The following is a 17,078-nucleotide window of genomic DNA, read 5'->3' on the forward strand; positions in this document are numbered from 1 at the left end:
AATCCCAGCACTTTGGGAGGCTGAGGCGGGCGGATCACCTGAGGTCAGGAGTTTGAGACCAGCCTGACCAACGTGGAGAAGCCCCATCTCCACTAAAAATAAAAAATTAGCCAGGTGTGGTGGCGCATGCCTGTACTCTCAGCTGCTTGGGAGGCTGAGGCAGAGAATTGCTTGAACCCGGGACACGGAGGTTGCAGTGAGCTGAGATCGCACCATTGCTCCCCAGACTGGGCAACAAGAGTGAAACTCCATCTTAAGAAAAATCTATCCTAGCTGTTACAGACCAATTGCCTTCTGTATTTGTTCTCTCTGGGACACCGCCTGTTGGATGGTACCCAACAACATCGAAGGCAGATCTTCCCCACTGAGCCCACTCAGACTTACAAACTAATCTCAAGAAACAACCTCACAGACACACCCAGATAATGCTTTGCCAGATTTCTAAATACTTAATCCAGTAAAATTGACACCTAAAATTAAGTCCACAATTCTGCTCATTGGCAACTTGGCACCCTGATGTGTCTCTTTAAACCATACTTAAGACAATAGCAAGGTAATAGTTCTGTATAACATGATGCGAATATCTTGTTTACAACCAAAAACGTACTAATCCCTTCCCCAGAATTTGAAATTTTATGTTGTCCAGCTTGTGATTTTAGGGATTTTGATCTTTTGGGACTTCAACATTTGGGATTATGGTGTTTGGGATAGTGTCCTTCAGGATTATGATCAACACTGGTATTAGTTATCCTAGACTTTATACTAGGCAAGACCAGACTCCCTTTTGGTCTACATAGATAATCTTTAAGGATGCATGATACTTATATTGGTTGATTAAACTGGAGCAGCTCTTGAACTCATGCTGCGAAATGGATATTTTTGCACTTTTGGTATTTGTTATTTCAGTAGGTTTTTAGGGAACAAGTGGTGGTTGGTTACATGAATTCTTTAGTGGTGGTTTCTAAGGTTTTGGTGCACCTGTCATTTGAGCGGTGTACACCGTACTCAATGTGTAGTCTTTTATCCCTCACCCCCCTCCCACCTTTTCCCTGAGTCCCCAGAGTCCGTTGTGTCATCCTTATGCCTTTGCATTCTTACAGCTTAGCTCCCATTTACAAGTGAGAACATACGATGTTTGGTTTTCCATTCCTGAGTTACTTCACTTAGAATAATGATATTCCGGTTGCTGCAAATGCCATTATTTTTGTTCCTTATGGCTGAGTAGTAGTCCCTGGTATGTATGTATACCACAATTTTTTTTTTTTTTTTTTTTTTGAGATGGAATCTCCCTCTGTCACCCAGGCTGAAGTGCAGTGGCATGATTTCGGCTCACTGCAACCTCTGCCTCCCGAGTTCAAGCCATTCTCCTGTCTCAGCCTCCCATGTGGCTGGGATTACAGGCACATGCCACCACACCCAGCTAGTTTTTGTATTTTTAGTAGACATGGGGCTTCGCTATGTTGGCCAGGCTGGTCTTGAACTCCTGACCTCAGTTATACCACAATTCAATTTCTTTATCCACTCATTGATGGGCATTTGGGCTGGTTCCATTAGTTTTGCAGTTGCAAATTGTGCTGCTATAAACGTGCGTTTACAAATATCTTTTTCATATTGATATATGACTTATTTTGACATGACATATAATGACTTATTTTCCTCTGGGTAGATACCTAGTAGTGGGATTGCTGGAATAAATGATAGTTCTACTTTTAGTTCTTTAAGGACCCTCCACACTGTTTTCCATAGTGGTTGTACTAGTTTACATTCCCACCAGCAGTGTCAAGTGTTCCTGCTCACCACATCCACACCAATATCTTTTATTTTTTGACTTTGATTATGGCCATTCTTATAGGAGTAAGGTGTTACCACACTGTGGGTTTGATTTGCATTTCTGTGAGCATTAGTGATTTTGAGCATTTTTTAATATGTTTGTTGGCCATTTGTGTATCTTCTTTTGAAAATTGTCTATTCATGTCCTTAGAGCACTTTTTGATAGGATTGTTTTTTTCTTGCTGATTTGTTTGAGTTTCTTGTAGATCCTGGATCTACAAGATCTTTTGTTGGGTGTATAGGTTGCAGAGATTTTCTCCCACTCTGTGGGTTGTCTTTTTACTCTGCTGATTGTTTCTTTTGCTGTGCAGAAGCTTTTTAATTTAATTGAGTTCCATCTATCCATCTATTTATCTTTGTTTTTGTTGCATTTACTTTTGGGTTCTTGGGTCATAAAGTCTTCGCTTAAGCTAATGTCTAGAAGGGTTTTTCTGATGTTCTAGAATTTTTATGGTTTCAGGTTTTAGATTTAAGTCTTTGAACCATCTGGAGTTGATTTTTTTTTTTTTTTTTTGAGTTGGAGTCTCCCTCCATCACCCAGCCTAGGAGTACTCCATCTCAGCTCAGTGCAACCTCTGCCTCCCGGGCTCAAGTGATTCTCCTGCTTCAAGCCTCCCAAGTAGCTGGGATTGCAGGCATGCACCACCACGCCTCTGGCTAATTTTTGTATTTTTGGTAGAGACGGGGTTTCACCCATGTTGGCCAGGCTGGTCTCAGACTCCTGACCTCAGGTGATCCTCCCACCTTGGCTTCTCAAAGTGCTGGGATTTCAGGCATGAGCTACTGCACCAGGCCTCGAGTTGATTTTTGTATAAGGTTAGAGATGAGGATCCAGTTTCATTCTTCTACATGTGAGTTGCCAGTTATACCTGTATGCTGTGAACAAGGTGATAGCTCTTTTGGGGCCTCAAGTTTCTTAGTCTGATAAAATGATTGAAAAATGCTTTCTAAACTGCAGAAACCTGCATACTTAAACCAAGAGGCAAATTGTATAGGCAGTCCATCTTTCCCCTCACATTATTCCTAGAAAGAAATTGGAATGTGATCTTACTGTAGCTGATCACTTTATAGAGGGTAAACACTGTGATTAGAGGTTGGGTTTCTGATCAAGAATATGGTATCAAATAGAGGACCAGCAGTATGCCATAGAGGCAAAAACAAAGATGGAACAGTATACCTAATATCTTAAAACATGTTTACGTCTGGCCAGGCGTGGTGGCTCACACCTGTAATCCCAGCACTTTGGGAGGCCGAGGCGGGTTTATCACTAGGTCAGGAGATTGAGACCATTCTGGATAACACAATGAAACCCTGTCTCCACTAAAAATAAAAAAAAATTAGCCGGGTGTGGTGGTGGACACCTGTAATCCCAGCTACTCGGGAGGAGAATGGCATGAACCTGGGAGACGAAGCTTGCAGTGAGTCTAGGCGACAGAGCAAGACTCCGTCTCAAAAAAAAAGCCATCTGTCTATATATGTATATATAGATGGATCGATCTAAGGTACTGATCCTACAAATTCCCCTGAAAGTCCAGTGGACACAATGCCCATGAAGGATGCAGGTCTTCCATTTCAGCTGAACTGTGGCAAGTGTCAAGTGGTTTGCTAGCCCTTGCTCAGCCCTACAACCCACTAAGGGCTTTAAAATACTTAATATAGGATTTGGATTTTTTTTTTGTATAAAGCTACTCAGAGAAGTGTGGACTCACGTTCCCATGTAAAATGGAAATTCAGAATTGCATTGTCTTTGGAGATCATAGTAGTGGGAGAGGGAAAGTACCTTTAGTTCCACCCTTGGCCAGCAGGTGGTGAGTTTTGGACTCAGACCCTATAGACAGGTTTGGGCTAAATAAAGTTTTGGAACAGAACAGTGACACAAGGAAGCAGCATGTACCTTCTGACTGGTTGATTCTCAACCAAATATACAGACTAGAGGAAATATGATAGAGTGGAAAGAGCACTGGATTGAGAATTTGGGCTTGACCTCAGAGAACCTCATGTTAAAGCCTTACTATCAGGAAACAGGAGTTATCAACAAGGCACACAGTGTTTCAGTGGGACTGCAGGGAAGGCAGTACCTTATAAAATACGGTTTCTAGGCCTTAAAGGAAGGTGGGAAACTTGACGTGGAGAAGTGGAGGAGAACAGTTTGAGGCACAGGTCAGAAAGTAGAGCACTTGCTCATAAAGCTTAAAGTTAGACTAGCAAGAGAGTCCTGTGGTAAATTTGGAGAGATCAGGAACCATGTTGTGAAGACCCTCAAATGCCAGGACTGAACTTTCCTGCAGGTGTGGGTCATCTGGAGGATTCAGGCAAGAAAGTGACTTAGATTTCGGTGTTAAAACAATTCAATTTCTTTCTTGTGGCAAAAAAAAAAAAAAAAAATTTCAAGTAATTCATCCAACAGTTTCCAAGTGTACAATACAATATTGTCAATCACATGCACATGGTTATGCATAGACAATTTACATTAAATAACCTTTTATTTTTATAGAAGCAGTAATGTGCATTGTAGAAATTTAGAAAAATAGGCCAGGGCATGGTGACTCACACTGATAATCCCAGCATTTTGGGATGCCGAGGTGAGCAGACCGCTTTAGCTTAGGAGTTCGAGACCAGACTGGGCAACTTGGTAAGATCTCATCTCTACAAAAATTACAAAAATTAGCTGGGTGTAGTAGTGTGTGCTGGTAGTCCTAGCTGCTTGGGAGGCTGAGGTGGGAAGATCACTTGCGCTCAGGAGGTAGAGGCCACAGTGAACAGTGATCATACCACTGCACTCCAGCCTGGGTGACAGAATGAGACCCTGTCTAAGAAAGTAATTGATTACAAGCAAAATTTAAAAAATATTTCCAATAACCGGAGGTCATCACTATTTTAATAACTTTAGTGCATATGTTTCTGGATCTTTTTTGTGTATGTGTCTATACATGTGGTATTTTTAAACCCAAATTGAGATCATACTGCATTATAACTTTTTGGTTTTGGTCAGTATCTTTTTTTTTTTTTTTTTTTTTTGAGACGGAGTCTCAGTCTGTCGCCCAGGCTGGAGTCCAGTGGTGTGATCTCAGCTCACTGCAAGCTCTGCCTCCCAGGTTCATGCCATTCTCCTGCCTCAGCCTCCCAAGTAGCTGGGACTACGGGCACCTGCCACCACGCCTGGCTAATTTATTTGTATTTTTAGTAGAGATGGGGTTTCACCGTGTTAGCCAAGATGGTCTCGATCTCCTGACCTTGTGATCCGCCCACTTCAGCCTCCCAAAGTGCTGGGATTACAGGCGTGAGCCACCGCCCCTGGTCTTGGTCAGTATCTTTACCTTTCCCTTTATGTAAATGTTCTTGGTTGAGCATGGTGGTGGTAGCTCATGCCTAAATCGCCAGCATTTTGGGAGGTCGAGGCAGAAGGATTGGTTGAGGCCAGGAGTTTGACACCAGTCCAGGTAACAGAGTGAGTCCTCATTTCTACAAAAAATAAATTAAAAAAAAAGTTCACTGGGCATGGTGGTACACAGCTGTAGTCCTAGCTACTCAGGAGGCTGAGGCAGGAGGATCACTGAAGCCCAGGAGTTAGAGGCTGCAGTGAACTGTGATCACACCACTGTACCCTAGCCTGGGTGACAGAGCGTGACCCTGTCTCTAAAAGCAAAATTCTAGAGATCAGGAACCAATCTAGATACCCATACCATATTCAGAGTTTCCCCCAACAGACCCAAATGTCATTCACAGCTATTTGGACCAAACCAATATCCAACTTCGGTCCACAAGTTGGTATCTGTTAGGTTCCTTTATTCAAACTTTAAAAAATTAGAGGATTTCGTTCTGTTGCTCAGGCTAGAGTGTAGTGGCTATTTACGGGTGCTATACCACTACTGATCTGTACAGGAATTTTATCTGCTCTGTTTCTTACCTGGGCCAGTTCACCCCTACTTAGGCACTAGTGGTCCCCCACTTCTGGAAGGTCACCATATTGATGCCAAACTTAGCATCAGTCGGTTTACAATCGGCATAGCACACTGCATCCTAGGCTCAAGGGATTCTCCTGCGTCAGCCTCCCAAGTAGCTGGAATAATAAGCGTGTACCACTACTCCTAGCCTTTTACTCAAACTTTTATGACACTTGTTGAAGAGATCGGGGCAGTTGATCTCCAGAGAATTGTAGCCATGTGCAGGATAGATTAGAAGGAATAGAGCAACCAATTTACTGAGAAATAATGACTAAGACAATAGTGATGGTGGAAATGGAGAGGAGAAGATGGATTTGAAATACATTTCATAGGAATAATTGACAAGTTTTTTTTTTTTTTTGAGATGGAGTCTTGCTCTGTTGTCCAGGCTAGAGTGCAGTGGCATGATCTTAGCTCACTGCATCCTCCACATCCTGGTTCAAGTGATTCTTCTGCCTCAGCCTCCCAAGTAGCTAGGATTACAGGTGCACACCACCATCACACCTGGCTAATTTTTGTATTTTTAATAGAGATGGGGTATCACATAGGCTGGTATCGATCTCCTGACTTCAAATGATCCTCCTGCCTCAGCCTGCCAAAGTGCTGGAATTACAGGCATGAACCACTGAGCCTGGCTGACAAGATTTGATGATGGATTAGATCAGGGAGGAAGGAGGAGTCAAAGCTTAAGTATTTAGATGGATATCATGCCTTTTGATAGGAATGGGCATGTTGGAGGAAAAGGTTAAAGGGAAAATATGTTTTTGGACAAGTCAAATATGAGATGATGTCTGGTATGCTGTTGGATATGGGGACCTGAAGCCTAGAGATGCTTAGAAATGACTCATGTTTTTACAGTACACCATATTTAATGGAATGGGCTCAAGACATTCTATTTTTTAAAAATGGTATTGGTAAATTGGACATGATTTTGGGGAAGGTTAGATTATCACTTCATACCGTAAAAATCAGTAATCTAAAACATACATATGCAAAATTATCAAAGTGCCAGGAGAAAATGTTTTAGAAGTCATGAAGTAAAATGTTGGTAGATTTAACTACATAAAAAAAATTAACTTTGATACAGTAGAAGTCACCATAAAATTAGACATTAAGCTACAGATTGGAAGAAAATATTTGGAACATACATAACAGATTGGGTTACTATCTTTGTAGGCAGGATCATGACCCTCAAGATACCCACATTGTAATCCTTGGAACCTATGTATATGTTATTTCACATGGAAAGAGGGCATTAAGGTTCCAGATGGAATTAAGGTTGCTAATCAACTGACTTTACTCATTTATTTATTTAGAGACAGGGTCTTGCTCTGTCATCAAGGCTGGAGTGCAGTGGCATGATCTTGGCAACCTCCACCTCCTGAGTTCAAGCAATTCTCCTGTCTAAGCCTCCGGAGTAGCTGGGATTACAGGCACACACACCATGCCCGGCTAATTTTTGTACTTTTAGTAGAGATGGGGTTTTGTCATGTTGGCCAGACTGGTCTTGAACTCCTGGCTGCAAACGATCCACCTGCCGTGGCCTCCTGAAGTGCTGGGACTGTTACGGGCATGAGACACTGCTGCGACTGGCCATCAACTGACTTTAAATTGGAAGTGTCCTGGAGTATTCCGCTTTGTCTAGTGTAATCATAAGGGTTCTTAAAAGTGGAAGAGGTAAGGTTGGGCGTGGTGGCTCACGCCTGTAATCCCAGCACTTTGGGAGGCCAGGGTGGGTGGATCACCTGAGGTCGGGAGTTCGAGACCAGCCTGACCAACATGGAGAAACCCCATCTCTACTAAAAGTACAAAATTAGCCAGGTGTGGTGGTGCATCCCTGTAATCCCAGCTACTCAGGACGCTGAGGCAGGAGAATCACTTGAACACAGGAGGCGGAGGTTGCAGTGAGCCAGGATTATGCCATTGCACTGCAGCTTGGGTGATAAGAGTGAAACTCCGTCTCAAAAAAAAAAAAAAAAAAAAAAAAGTGGAAGAGGGAGGCAGAAGAGGTCAGAGTGATGTACTGTGAGAAGAACTTGACTTGCCTTTGCTAGCTTTAAAGATAAAAGAAGGGGATCAGTAACCAAGGAATGTGGGCAGCCTCTAGAAACTGGGAAAGGCAAGGAGTGAATCCTACCCAGAGCCTAGAGAAAAGGATGCAGCCCCGCCAACCCCTTGATTTTAGCCCTGTGAGGAATGTGTCAGACTTTTTTTTTGTCGGGAGGAGACAGGGTCTGTTGCCCAGGCTGGAATGTAGTGGTGCAGTGGCTCACTGTAGCCTTGACTTCTCTGGTTCAGGTGATCCTCCCACCTCACCTTGCCGAGTAGCTGGGGCCATAGGCGTGCACCACCATGCCCAGCTAATTTTTTTTTTCTTCTTTTGTAGAGACAGTGGTTTGCCATGTTGCCCAGGCTGGTCTTAAACTTCTGGGCTCAAGCTATCAGCCCATCTCAGCCTCCCAAAGCGTTGAGATTACAGATGTGAGCCATTGCACCCAGGCTCTGTGTCAGACTTCTGACAAAATAAATTTGTTTTATGGTAATTTGTTATAGCAGCCGTAGAAAAGTGTAATACATTGACTAATACAATATCCAACAAATAGTGCGTTAGAAAATGGGTAGAGGATATGACCAGGTGATTATAGACATCCAGATGGTTACTAGACATATTAAAAGGCACTTGTTTTCATGGCCTTGGAGATGGATGAGCTGACCCAGGGAGAGAAAAGAGCAGAGGGCTGAGAAGAAATGGTCAGAAAGATACGTGGAGAACTTATGGGTCAAGTGGATGAAGAAGATAATACCCAGGACCAAGCACAGTGGCCTAGACTCAGGCTACCTGTGCTCATGTGAATGGATGTAGTTTTTTGTTCACATGCTGTGAAATCGTTCCCTCTCAAGGGCGGCTCTGGGCTATGCTGACCTGGCCTTGTAGCCTCACCCTGTAGAGTAGGGATGTGTGGACTCCAGATGTGATCATCTGTGAAGATCCATAAAAGAGAGTTAAGCGGCCGGGCGCGGTGGCTCAAGCCTGTAATCCCAGCACTTTGGGAGGCCGAGACGGGCGGATCACGAGGTCAGGAGATCGAGACCATCCTGGCTAACACTGTGAAACCCCGTCTCTACTAAAAAATACAAAAAACTAGCCGGGCGAGGTGGCGGGCGCCTGTAGTCCCAGCTACTCCGGAGGCTGAGGCGGGAGAATGGTGTAAACCCGGGAGGCGTAGCTTGCAGTGAGCTGAGATCAGGCCACTGCACTCCAGCCCGGGAGACAGAGCGAGACTCTGTCTTAAAAAAAAAAAAAAAAAAAAAAAAAAGAGTTAAGCCTGCAGAATCCTGAGTGCTATACTTCTGGGACTTGAATCTGAGGGGATATGGCTGCAGCAGAATTGGGAACTGACATATTCAGTACCCTGGATTCCAAAGAAGACATGAATGGGATTTGTCTAATTCAGCTAGTTTATTAGAATTTCCATTTCTTGTCTCCACATCCCCACCATCCCCCTGGTTTGGCTTTAGGTCTTGGCACACCAAGTGCCAGTATTACCAGCCTTTTCTCTACTGACTAGATTTGGTGGGTAGGGGTCGATGGTTACCCAGGCATTTGGCTAACACCTTTTGGAAACCCCTGGTAAGGGAAGCCTTGAGGGTAGGGGAGGAGAGATGCTTCTCCATGTGGGCCCAAGGACAGTGCCTACAGTGGTGAGGGGTCAGGATGTCACTTGCTCTCAGACCTGCCTCTGGCTGATCCTGGGGACCCGAAGCTTTGGGGAGATGCAGCTGGGGAAGAGCAGTGTGTTGAGAGCTCTGGCCCCTGTGTTGAGACCTTTGAGGAAATGTGCTTACAGGGGCCTCTACTAGGCTTCTGGCCTGGGCAGGGTGGTTCTTCCCTGTGACTGTGGATAACCCCAACCTTGCAGTCCCTCCTCTATGGTCTCCTGCTTTGGGTTTTCTAGGGTGCTCTCTTTTTTTGGCTGAGGATGAGGCTAAAGCCTTGTCCTTTCTCTTGTCTGAGACCAGAACCTTAGAGTTTGAGGGTTCTCCTGGGCCTCGAGATGGATAGTTCACACCAGCCTCCATGTGTACAAATGACCCTTGGAATGGGACCTGGCTCACCATCTGCCCCTTCATTTTTTCCCCTCTTTGAGATCCTTGTTCTGCCCTGCCAGACTCCTGTGACTGAAGCTGGGAAGAGGATTGGGAGTGATGACAGTGGGAGGACTGGACAGGCTGAGGTACTGTGCCCTGAACTTTTTGAGGATGACAACTTGAAGAGTGGGGCCATGGATTGGGGGGATGAATCTGCTGTGGTGGGCAGGAAGGGAGTCCCCAGGAGTCTGGAATTGTGGAGCTCAGAATAGGGGAGCTGCAAAATGATTGACTTGGTCCAGGGGCTCTGGAGGCAGACCTCTGCTGCAGTTTCTTCAGCCTGAGTTTCAACTCTCTACTCCACTGCCAGGCATGGATCCTAGGATGGGTGAGCACCTCTGGGACAGTCCCTCTCTGGGAGTGTGGGACTTCTGCCTTAACCCCTGGGCACTTCTGTCCCTTGGGTAGACCAGGATGAGCGCGCTCAATCTTCACAGCTTCAGCTAGGGTGGGAGGCCAGGGCACTGGGTGTAGGGGATCCACTGCCGGAGGGCTAGGGCCTTGGGGAACTTCTCTTTGTTGCACATTTCTCCACACAAATTCAAGGTCAATGTGTAGCTCTGGTAGAGGAGTACAGAGTGACCTGGGGGCTGGGAGCTCAGTGGCCCAGTGGTTCTTTCTTTGCTCCACTGCTTCCCCATCAGGCTTACAGTTGCTTTGGTCTGCTATAGGCTCACTTATATGGGACTTTGAAACAGAGTTTGAGGATGGACTGGAGCCCCCACCTGGGAACACAGGAACACAGTTTTCTTTTTGCTCCATTTCCCCTACAGTAGACTGAGAATCAGACCAGACTCCCAGAGGGCTGACTCCATGCACGTCTTGGGGTGAGTTACAAACTGGGTGCTTAGAGGCCCAGGAGTTCTTTCTCTTTCGTATGTTCCCGTGTCTAGCTTCAGAATCAGACAGGACCCCCATGGATCTAACTCTGAGTGGCTCTGGTGCAAGAGCTGGGAGTGGGCTGAGGGCCAGAGATGGAGACCTAGAAACCCAGGAATTCTTGGAATGCTCAGTGTCCTTCCATGTAGCTTCTGATGTAGTGAGGCCTTCCCCAGGATTGACTCTGTGTGGTTCCATAAGGGAAGTTGGAGATGCGCTATGAACAGGGTCTGGGGAATCAGATGCCCAGAGGTTCTCTTTCTGCCCCATGGTCTCCCACAAAGTTTTGGATTCAGACAGGACTCCCTGGAGGCCCATTACTAGAGACTCCAGGAGAGGGACTGAGGGAAGGCTGGGAGGTGAAACTGGGTCTGCAGGGACCCAAATATTTTCTCTACTCTGCATGCCCTTCCATGGTGTCTCAGATCTTGGTGGGACACATTCAGGGCTGGTTCCAGAGAGCCCTGGATTGAGGTCCAAGGCTGGAGACTCAAAAGCCCAGAGGTTTCCTGAGTTTTCTCTGCATTCCCACTGGGGCTTATATCTGGATGGATTTTCCAGGAAACTCTCTCCCTGGAGTTCTGGCAGGGAGTCCAGGGGAGGGCAAGGGACTGGCATTGAAGACTCAGAGGCCTGAGGTTTCTCTTTGTATCCCATGGTTCCCAAGAAGTCCTTAGATGTAGTAAGTCCTCCTTCAGGGCTAACTTTTTTGGGTTCTGACAGAGAAGCTGGGAATTGGCAGGGGGGTGGCATTGGAGGCTCAAAAGCCTGGGGCATCTTTTTGTGTCTTGTGGTTTCCAACTGAGTCTCATATCCAGGGAGAACTTCTAGGGGGCTGGTTCCAGGGGACTGTGTGGGTACCTCAGCGCCAGATAAAACTCCCTTGTGGTCCACAGGGAAGGGCCTCAGATGGAGGGGTAGTGATGAGACAGAAGGAGAAGATAGAGGTGGAAGCAACTGAGGATCGGGGGCCATCCCTTCTAGATCTTCCATAGTATGGTCCTCATGGGTAGAAAACTGGGCTGAGGAGTGATCCTGGGGAAGCAACAGGTTGGACCTAGGTAGGAAGGCAAGCTTGTTGAAGAAGACAGAAGAACAAACAGACAACTTCAGAGGAGAGGGGCCACCTGAGCTCAGCAAGATGGCCTCCAAGGACTCGCTATGCAGAGAGGGGAGACCCCAGAAGAGCTGGCTTTTTCTCTGCTGCCCGTGGTTGCCTGATGCTATCTTGTGCCTCACAGGAAAGCTGGTCAGAATCTGGAAGATGGGGAAGGATCTTGAAGGGCTCGTGGGCTGCATGACTGTTTGCTCTGGTATCCCTGTGGCCTTGAGGAGGCCCTCAGAACCACAGGATGGCTGGGGTGGGGCTGGAGTGGCTTGCTCTCCAGTGGGAGCTGCTTTGGTAGGAGAACATGGCTTCAGTGGATCCAGAGATGCCTCGTCTTCCACCTCTTCCTCCTCTTCGTCCCCTTCTTCCTCCACTTCTGATTTCTGCTTGCACAGGCAATCAAGGAAGGCCACATGGTGCAGAAGTGGTAGGTCCTGGGAAGTAGAGAAAGATACTCTCAGGCATGAAGCCTTTTTGGATACACAGGGTTTGTTACAAGGCACTCAGTCTGCTCCATATCCAGAGTGGACAGTTACTCACCAATCCCACGTGTGGTCAGTCACCTATACAGCTGCTCATCTAGTATTAATGGTCATTACCCAGTCCTCATTTGGAGATCACTATTCCCTCACATAGCCCTATATCTAGAGTCCATGGTCACTCACCTGGCTTCAAATCTAATGTCAGTGGTTACTCACCCAGCCTCACATCTAGGGCTTATAGTCACTCACCTGGGCCCACATTCATACCAATGACCTCACATGTGGTGTCAGCAGTCATTCATCCAGCTGTACAGTCACAGGTCACCCACCTTGCCTTGCACCATATTCCCAGAACACCAGGGATGAAGCTGTCGCAACCTCCCAAGCTGCCACCATCTCCGAATCTGCCAAACCATGAATAAGAATAGTGTCACCAGATTTCCTGGACTCTGGAAGCAGCTGCTGCCGCAGTGTCTGCAGGCTAGGGTATGGGTCAGTTGGCCCCAGAGAAGCCCCATATCCCCCTTAGCCCCGAGCAGGTCCTCCAGCAGCCATTCCATTTCCCTTAGCCTGTGGCAGTTTACCCTGAGGTCATCACTGCATCACAGAACAAAGAACTCCCATCCCCCACAGAGGCCCGGGCTTAACAGCCTTCTTCCTGAATTTAGAACCAAAAATAATTTCCTCCATCAGGCAATTCCTGCTTCACTCGGTGAAATGTGGGTGATCCCCTTTTGATTGCCCAGTTCAGAATTATGCTTCAGGCATTGTGGTTAAGTACATGGATTCTAGCACCTAACTGCCTTATTCAAATCATAGCTCTGTCATTTGCTACCTGTGAAAACTCAAACTACTTAATCTTTTCAGTGCCTCATTTTTCTTATCTGTATAGATAGATAAGAAAAATGAGGATAAGAAAAATGAGGCACTGAAAAGATTAAGTAGTGTGATAAGATATCATTATCTTTATTTTATAGATATTTATTATTACCGTTATTTTCAGACAGCATCTCACTGTGTCACCCAGACTGGAGTGCAGTGGTGTGGTCACAACTCACTGCAGCCTCAACCTTCTGGGCTCAGGTGCTCCTCCTGCCTCAACCTCCTGAGTAGCTGGGACCACAGGCATGTGCCACCATGCCCAGCTAATTTTTATATTTTTTATTTTTGTAGAGACAGGATCTCTCTATATTGCCCAGGCTGGTCTCTACTCCTGAGCTCTAGGGATCCTCCTGCCTTGGCCTCCCAAAGTGGTGGGATTATAGGCGTGAGCCATCTTGCCTGGCATGTTATTTTTAGAGGCAGGGTCTCATTGTATTGCCCCAGCTGGTCTTGACCTCCTGAGTTCAAGAGAGCTTCCCATCTCAGCCTCCGAGTAGCTGGGATTACACGCATGGGCCACTGTACCCAGCACAATAATATTATTACTTACTACATAGGGTTGTTTTGAGGATGTAAAAAGTAAAGTAGTGGTTCCTCTTCAAATACTTTCCTCTCCGTCTAATTAGGAATAAATAGTAACTTCTCTTAGAAGCAAAATTTATTCAAATACCTGTGCTAACATTCTTAAATATCTGCTAGCCATAATAAAGAAATCAATGTACTTTATGTTCTTAGTTTCCACAGTTTAGCCTAAATATTTGCCCTGGCGTGCTTATATTGGTCCAAGCAAGCATTAGGTCATAGCCTGTTCCTCTTCTGTATTTGAAGGTGTTTTTACCTTTCTCAGCATTCCGCAAGTTAACTTCCTCCTTCCTTTGTTCTCCTCTGCCTTTGCCTCTTTTTAAAAAATTCTAAATTGCTAGCCAGTCAGGACAAATACAGAATGTGAGGTCCTGTTACAGCCAGTGGAAACCAGACACAGCAGTAGGGTGGATATGTCAGGCTATAAATGACCCTGCCTCCTTTGTTCGGTATACTCTTCGTGGCAAAACTGCTGGCGAGTGTACCCTTTCTGCAGAACGTAAAAATGACCTTGCTGAGGAAATTTAATTTATATTCAAGTGCTATTGCTTTATGGCACCGGGGAACAAGCATTTCTAACAAGGATTAAATGGATAAATGTGAATGCTTAGAATAATGCCTGGTACATAATGTATGCTGTATTCAATTTCTATTTAAAGTTTCTGATTATAAGCTTCATTCTGTCTTTAATGGTTGGAAGCTATCCCCTCTTTTTTATGCTTATGTCAGCTGTGAACTGTGAAGCATTCATGTTAAGGATGACAAATAAATATGCTTTGCCTTTCTTATTTCCTCCATTTTCCCCTAAAACCACCACTTTGTTCCATGTCAGCCCTTCCTTTCAGGGCCACACTTCAATCCCTGTCCTCATTAAAAGCTAATTTGTTCTGGTGGAAAGTGTGCTGAGCTGAAAGTGAGGAGACTTGGGTTCTCTAGCTTCATCACTGATCCACCACATGATCTTGAGAAACCAAGAGAGGTTTCTCCTTTGGTACCATGAGTTGGACTAGACTGATTCATTCATTCATGCAACATTTGTTGAATGCCTATTATGGACCAGGTATTGTGCTCAGACTTGAAACTGCAGAAGTGAGATAGAGTCTCTGCACTATACTAGGTCCCATTTCATTGGGGGATCAGTGAAGTAATAGATAATGAAAATAGAGATACACACAGAGTATTATGGGGCCAGAGAACAGATAACCCACCAGTCCGAAGGAAGGAGGTTGATGGTGAGGGGTGCTTCCCAGAGGAGATGATTCATGCTTGATTTGAGGAACCAAGAAAGTGAGGATGTAGTGTAGGGAATGAGAGGACAATCAGGCAGTAGGAACAGCCTGTGTAAATGTGCTAGGGCAGAGAAACTATGACCCATTATGGAAATTGAAGGTATTTCAGTGTGGCTGTAGTTTTGTTTGGGGGTTGGGGAAACGGTAGGAGATGAACCTAGAAAGACAAGATCACAAAGCCCCTGAACACCCAGCTAAGAAGTTGGAACTCTGTCACTTTTCAATGTGAAACCACTGAAAAGTTTTAAACAGGGAAGTGAGATGAAGTTTGTGTCTTGGAAATAACATTTTAGTGAGGGTAGAGACACGAAAGGCAAGAGGTTGGGTGAGTCTTGCTTCAGTTAAAGAAAAACTAAAGTGAGGCTGGAACCATGGCAGTGATGGTGGGCATGAGGAATATGGATTCAAGTAGAATTCCAGAGATAAAATTGATTAGACTTGTTTACCAATAGGATGGGTTGGGGGAGAGTAAATTGAGGGTGACTCCAAGATTTCTGACTTGGGAAACTGGATGTTTGTTGGTGCAATTTCACTGAGATAAGAAACAAAAGACCTGGGAACCAAGTTAGGGTGGTTGGGGGGTGGTGATGGGTTCCATTTTAGATATTTGAATTTGAGGTTCTGATGTCACCTCAAGGTAAAGCTAGGCAAGGGACAGATACATGGATCTGAAGCTTGGGAGAACAGTCTGTGGGGAGGGATGGATGTAGATTTGACATCTAGCAGCATATATGTAGCAGCTGAAACCATTGAAGGGCATCAAGATGAGCTACTTATGTGTAACATTTGGCCCAGACAGTGCTTTTTAACTGTGACCAACGGTGTGTTTTTAGAAAAACCTGAATGAGTAGCCACTATTGTAAATCAGTGGATTGTATATAATATTATTTCCAACTTAAAATCTAGCAACACTGGACTTACGTTCCCACAAAGTAAAGGCTATTTGGAGCTAAGTAGCAATTGCTCCCTCTGGAATGAACTTGTGCTCTCCAGTTCACTGCAGTTCTCACCCTGTTTTTAGAGTAAATGCCAAGACTGGGTATGGTGACTACTCACACCTGTAATCCCAGCACTTTGGAAGACCAAGGCAAGAGGATTGCTTGAGACCAGGAGTTCAAGGCTGCAGTGAGCTATGATCATGCCACTGCACTCCAGTCAAGGCAACAGAGTGAGATCATGTCTCAAAAAAAAAAAAAAAAACGTTTAATGCCAAAACTAAGGGCTAGTTACTGTTGATCATTGTGCCTATGATTTTGTTTTCTTCCACTTGTCTGTTTTCACTAATTTATATTATCTGTGTGGTATTTGAATTTGCAACCACTAGATGAAGAAGGTAAATTGAGTCCTGATGGAAGACAGAGAAGGTAATACTCAACACTTATTCTGTGCTTGTTAATTTACATTATGGCAAGATAATTTACCAGTTTCTGTCTCCTACTCCTTGCCAGATGGGATGACTAGTAGGATAAAAAGATAACTTTGCTCAGTTTTCTTCCAGGAATACTGGATTTCTTGTCTCATATGATTGTTTGTCTTTTTGGGACAGGGTCTCACTGTCACCCAGGCTGGAATGCGGTGGCGTGATCTCAGCTCACTGCACCCTTGATCTCCCAGGCTCAAGTGATCCTCCCATCTCAGCCTCTCGAGTAGCTGGGACTACAGGCACACACACCACCGCACCTGGCTGATGTTTGTATTTTTTTGTAGACAGTGTTTTGCATTGTTGCCCAGGCTGGTCTCGAACTCCTGGGCTTAAGTGATCCACCTGCCTGGGCCTCCCAGTGTTGGGATTACACGCATGAGCCACCACACCTGTCCTGTCTCATGGGATTATTGGTGGATTTTGTGTTTCCAAACCAAAAAAAAATCACCCAGCTAAACTAAATTCCCCTTCACACAGAATCTGGATAAAGTTGTATGACAGTGGAGCAAT

The 17,078-nt window shown here is 45.3% G+C and overlaps 1 protein-coding gene across 1 annotated transcript; it reads right to left on the reverse strand.

The window, feature by feature from the left end:
• Positions 1–9,219: 9,219 nt before the first annotated feature.
• On the reverse strand, positions 9,220–12,971 carry C14H9orf131 (chromosome 14 C9orf131 homolog). The gene is made up of 2 exons (XM_023203279.3): positions 12,722–12,971; positions 9,220–12,344 (listed from the first exon to the last, which is right to left on the reverse strand). Exons 1-2 carry the CDS (start codon positions 12,950–12,952, stop codon positions 9,333–9,335), a joined length of 3,243 nt encoding a protein of 1,080 aa, XP_023059047.1. The 5' UTR covers positions 12,953–12,971; the 3' UTR covers positions 9,220–9,332.
• Between the last annotated feature and the right edge of the window lie 4,107 nt (positions 12,972–17,078).

Source organism: Piliocolobus tephrosceles, chromosome 14, assembly GCF_002776525.5.
Source record: "Piliocolobus tephrosceles isolate RC106 chromosome 14, ASM277652v3, whole genome shotgun sequence".
NCBI classification, from domain to species: Eukaryota; Metazoa; Chordata; class Mammalia; order Primates; family Cercopithecidae; genus Piliocolobus; species Piliocolobus tephrosceles.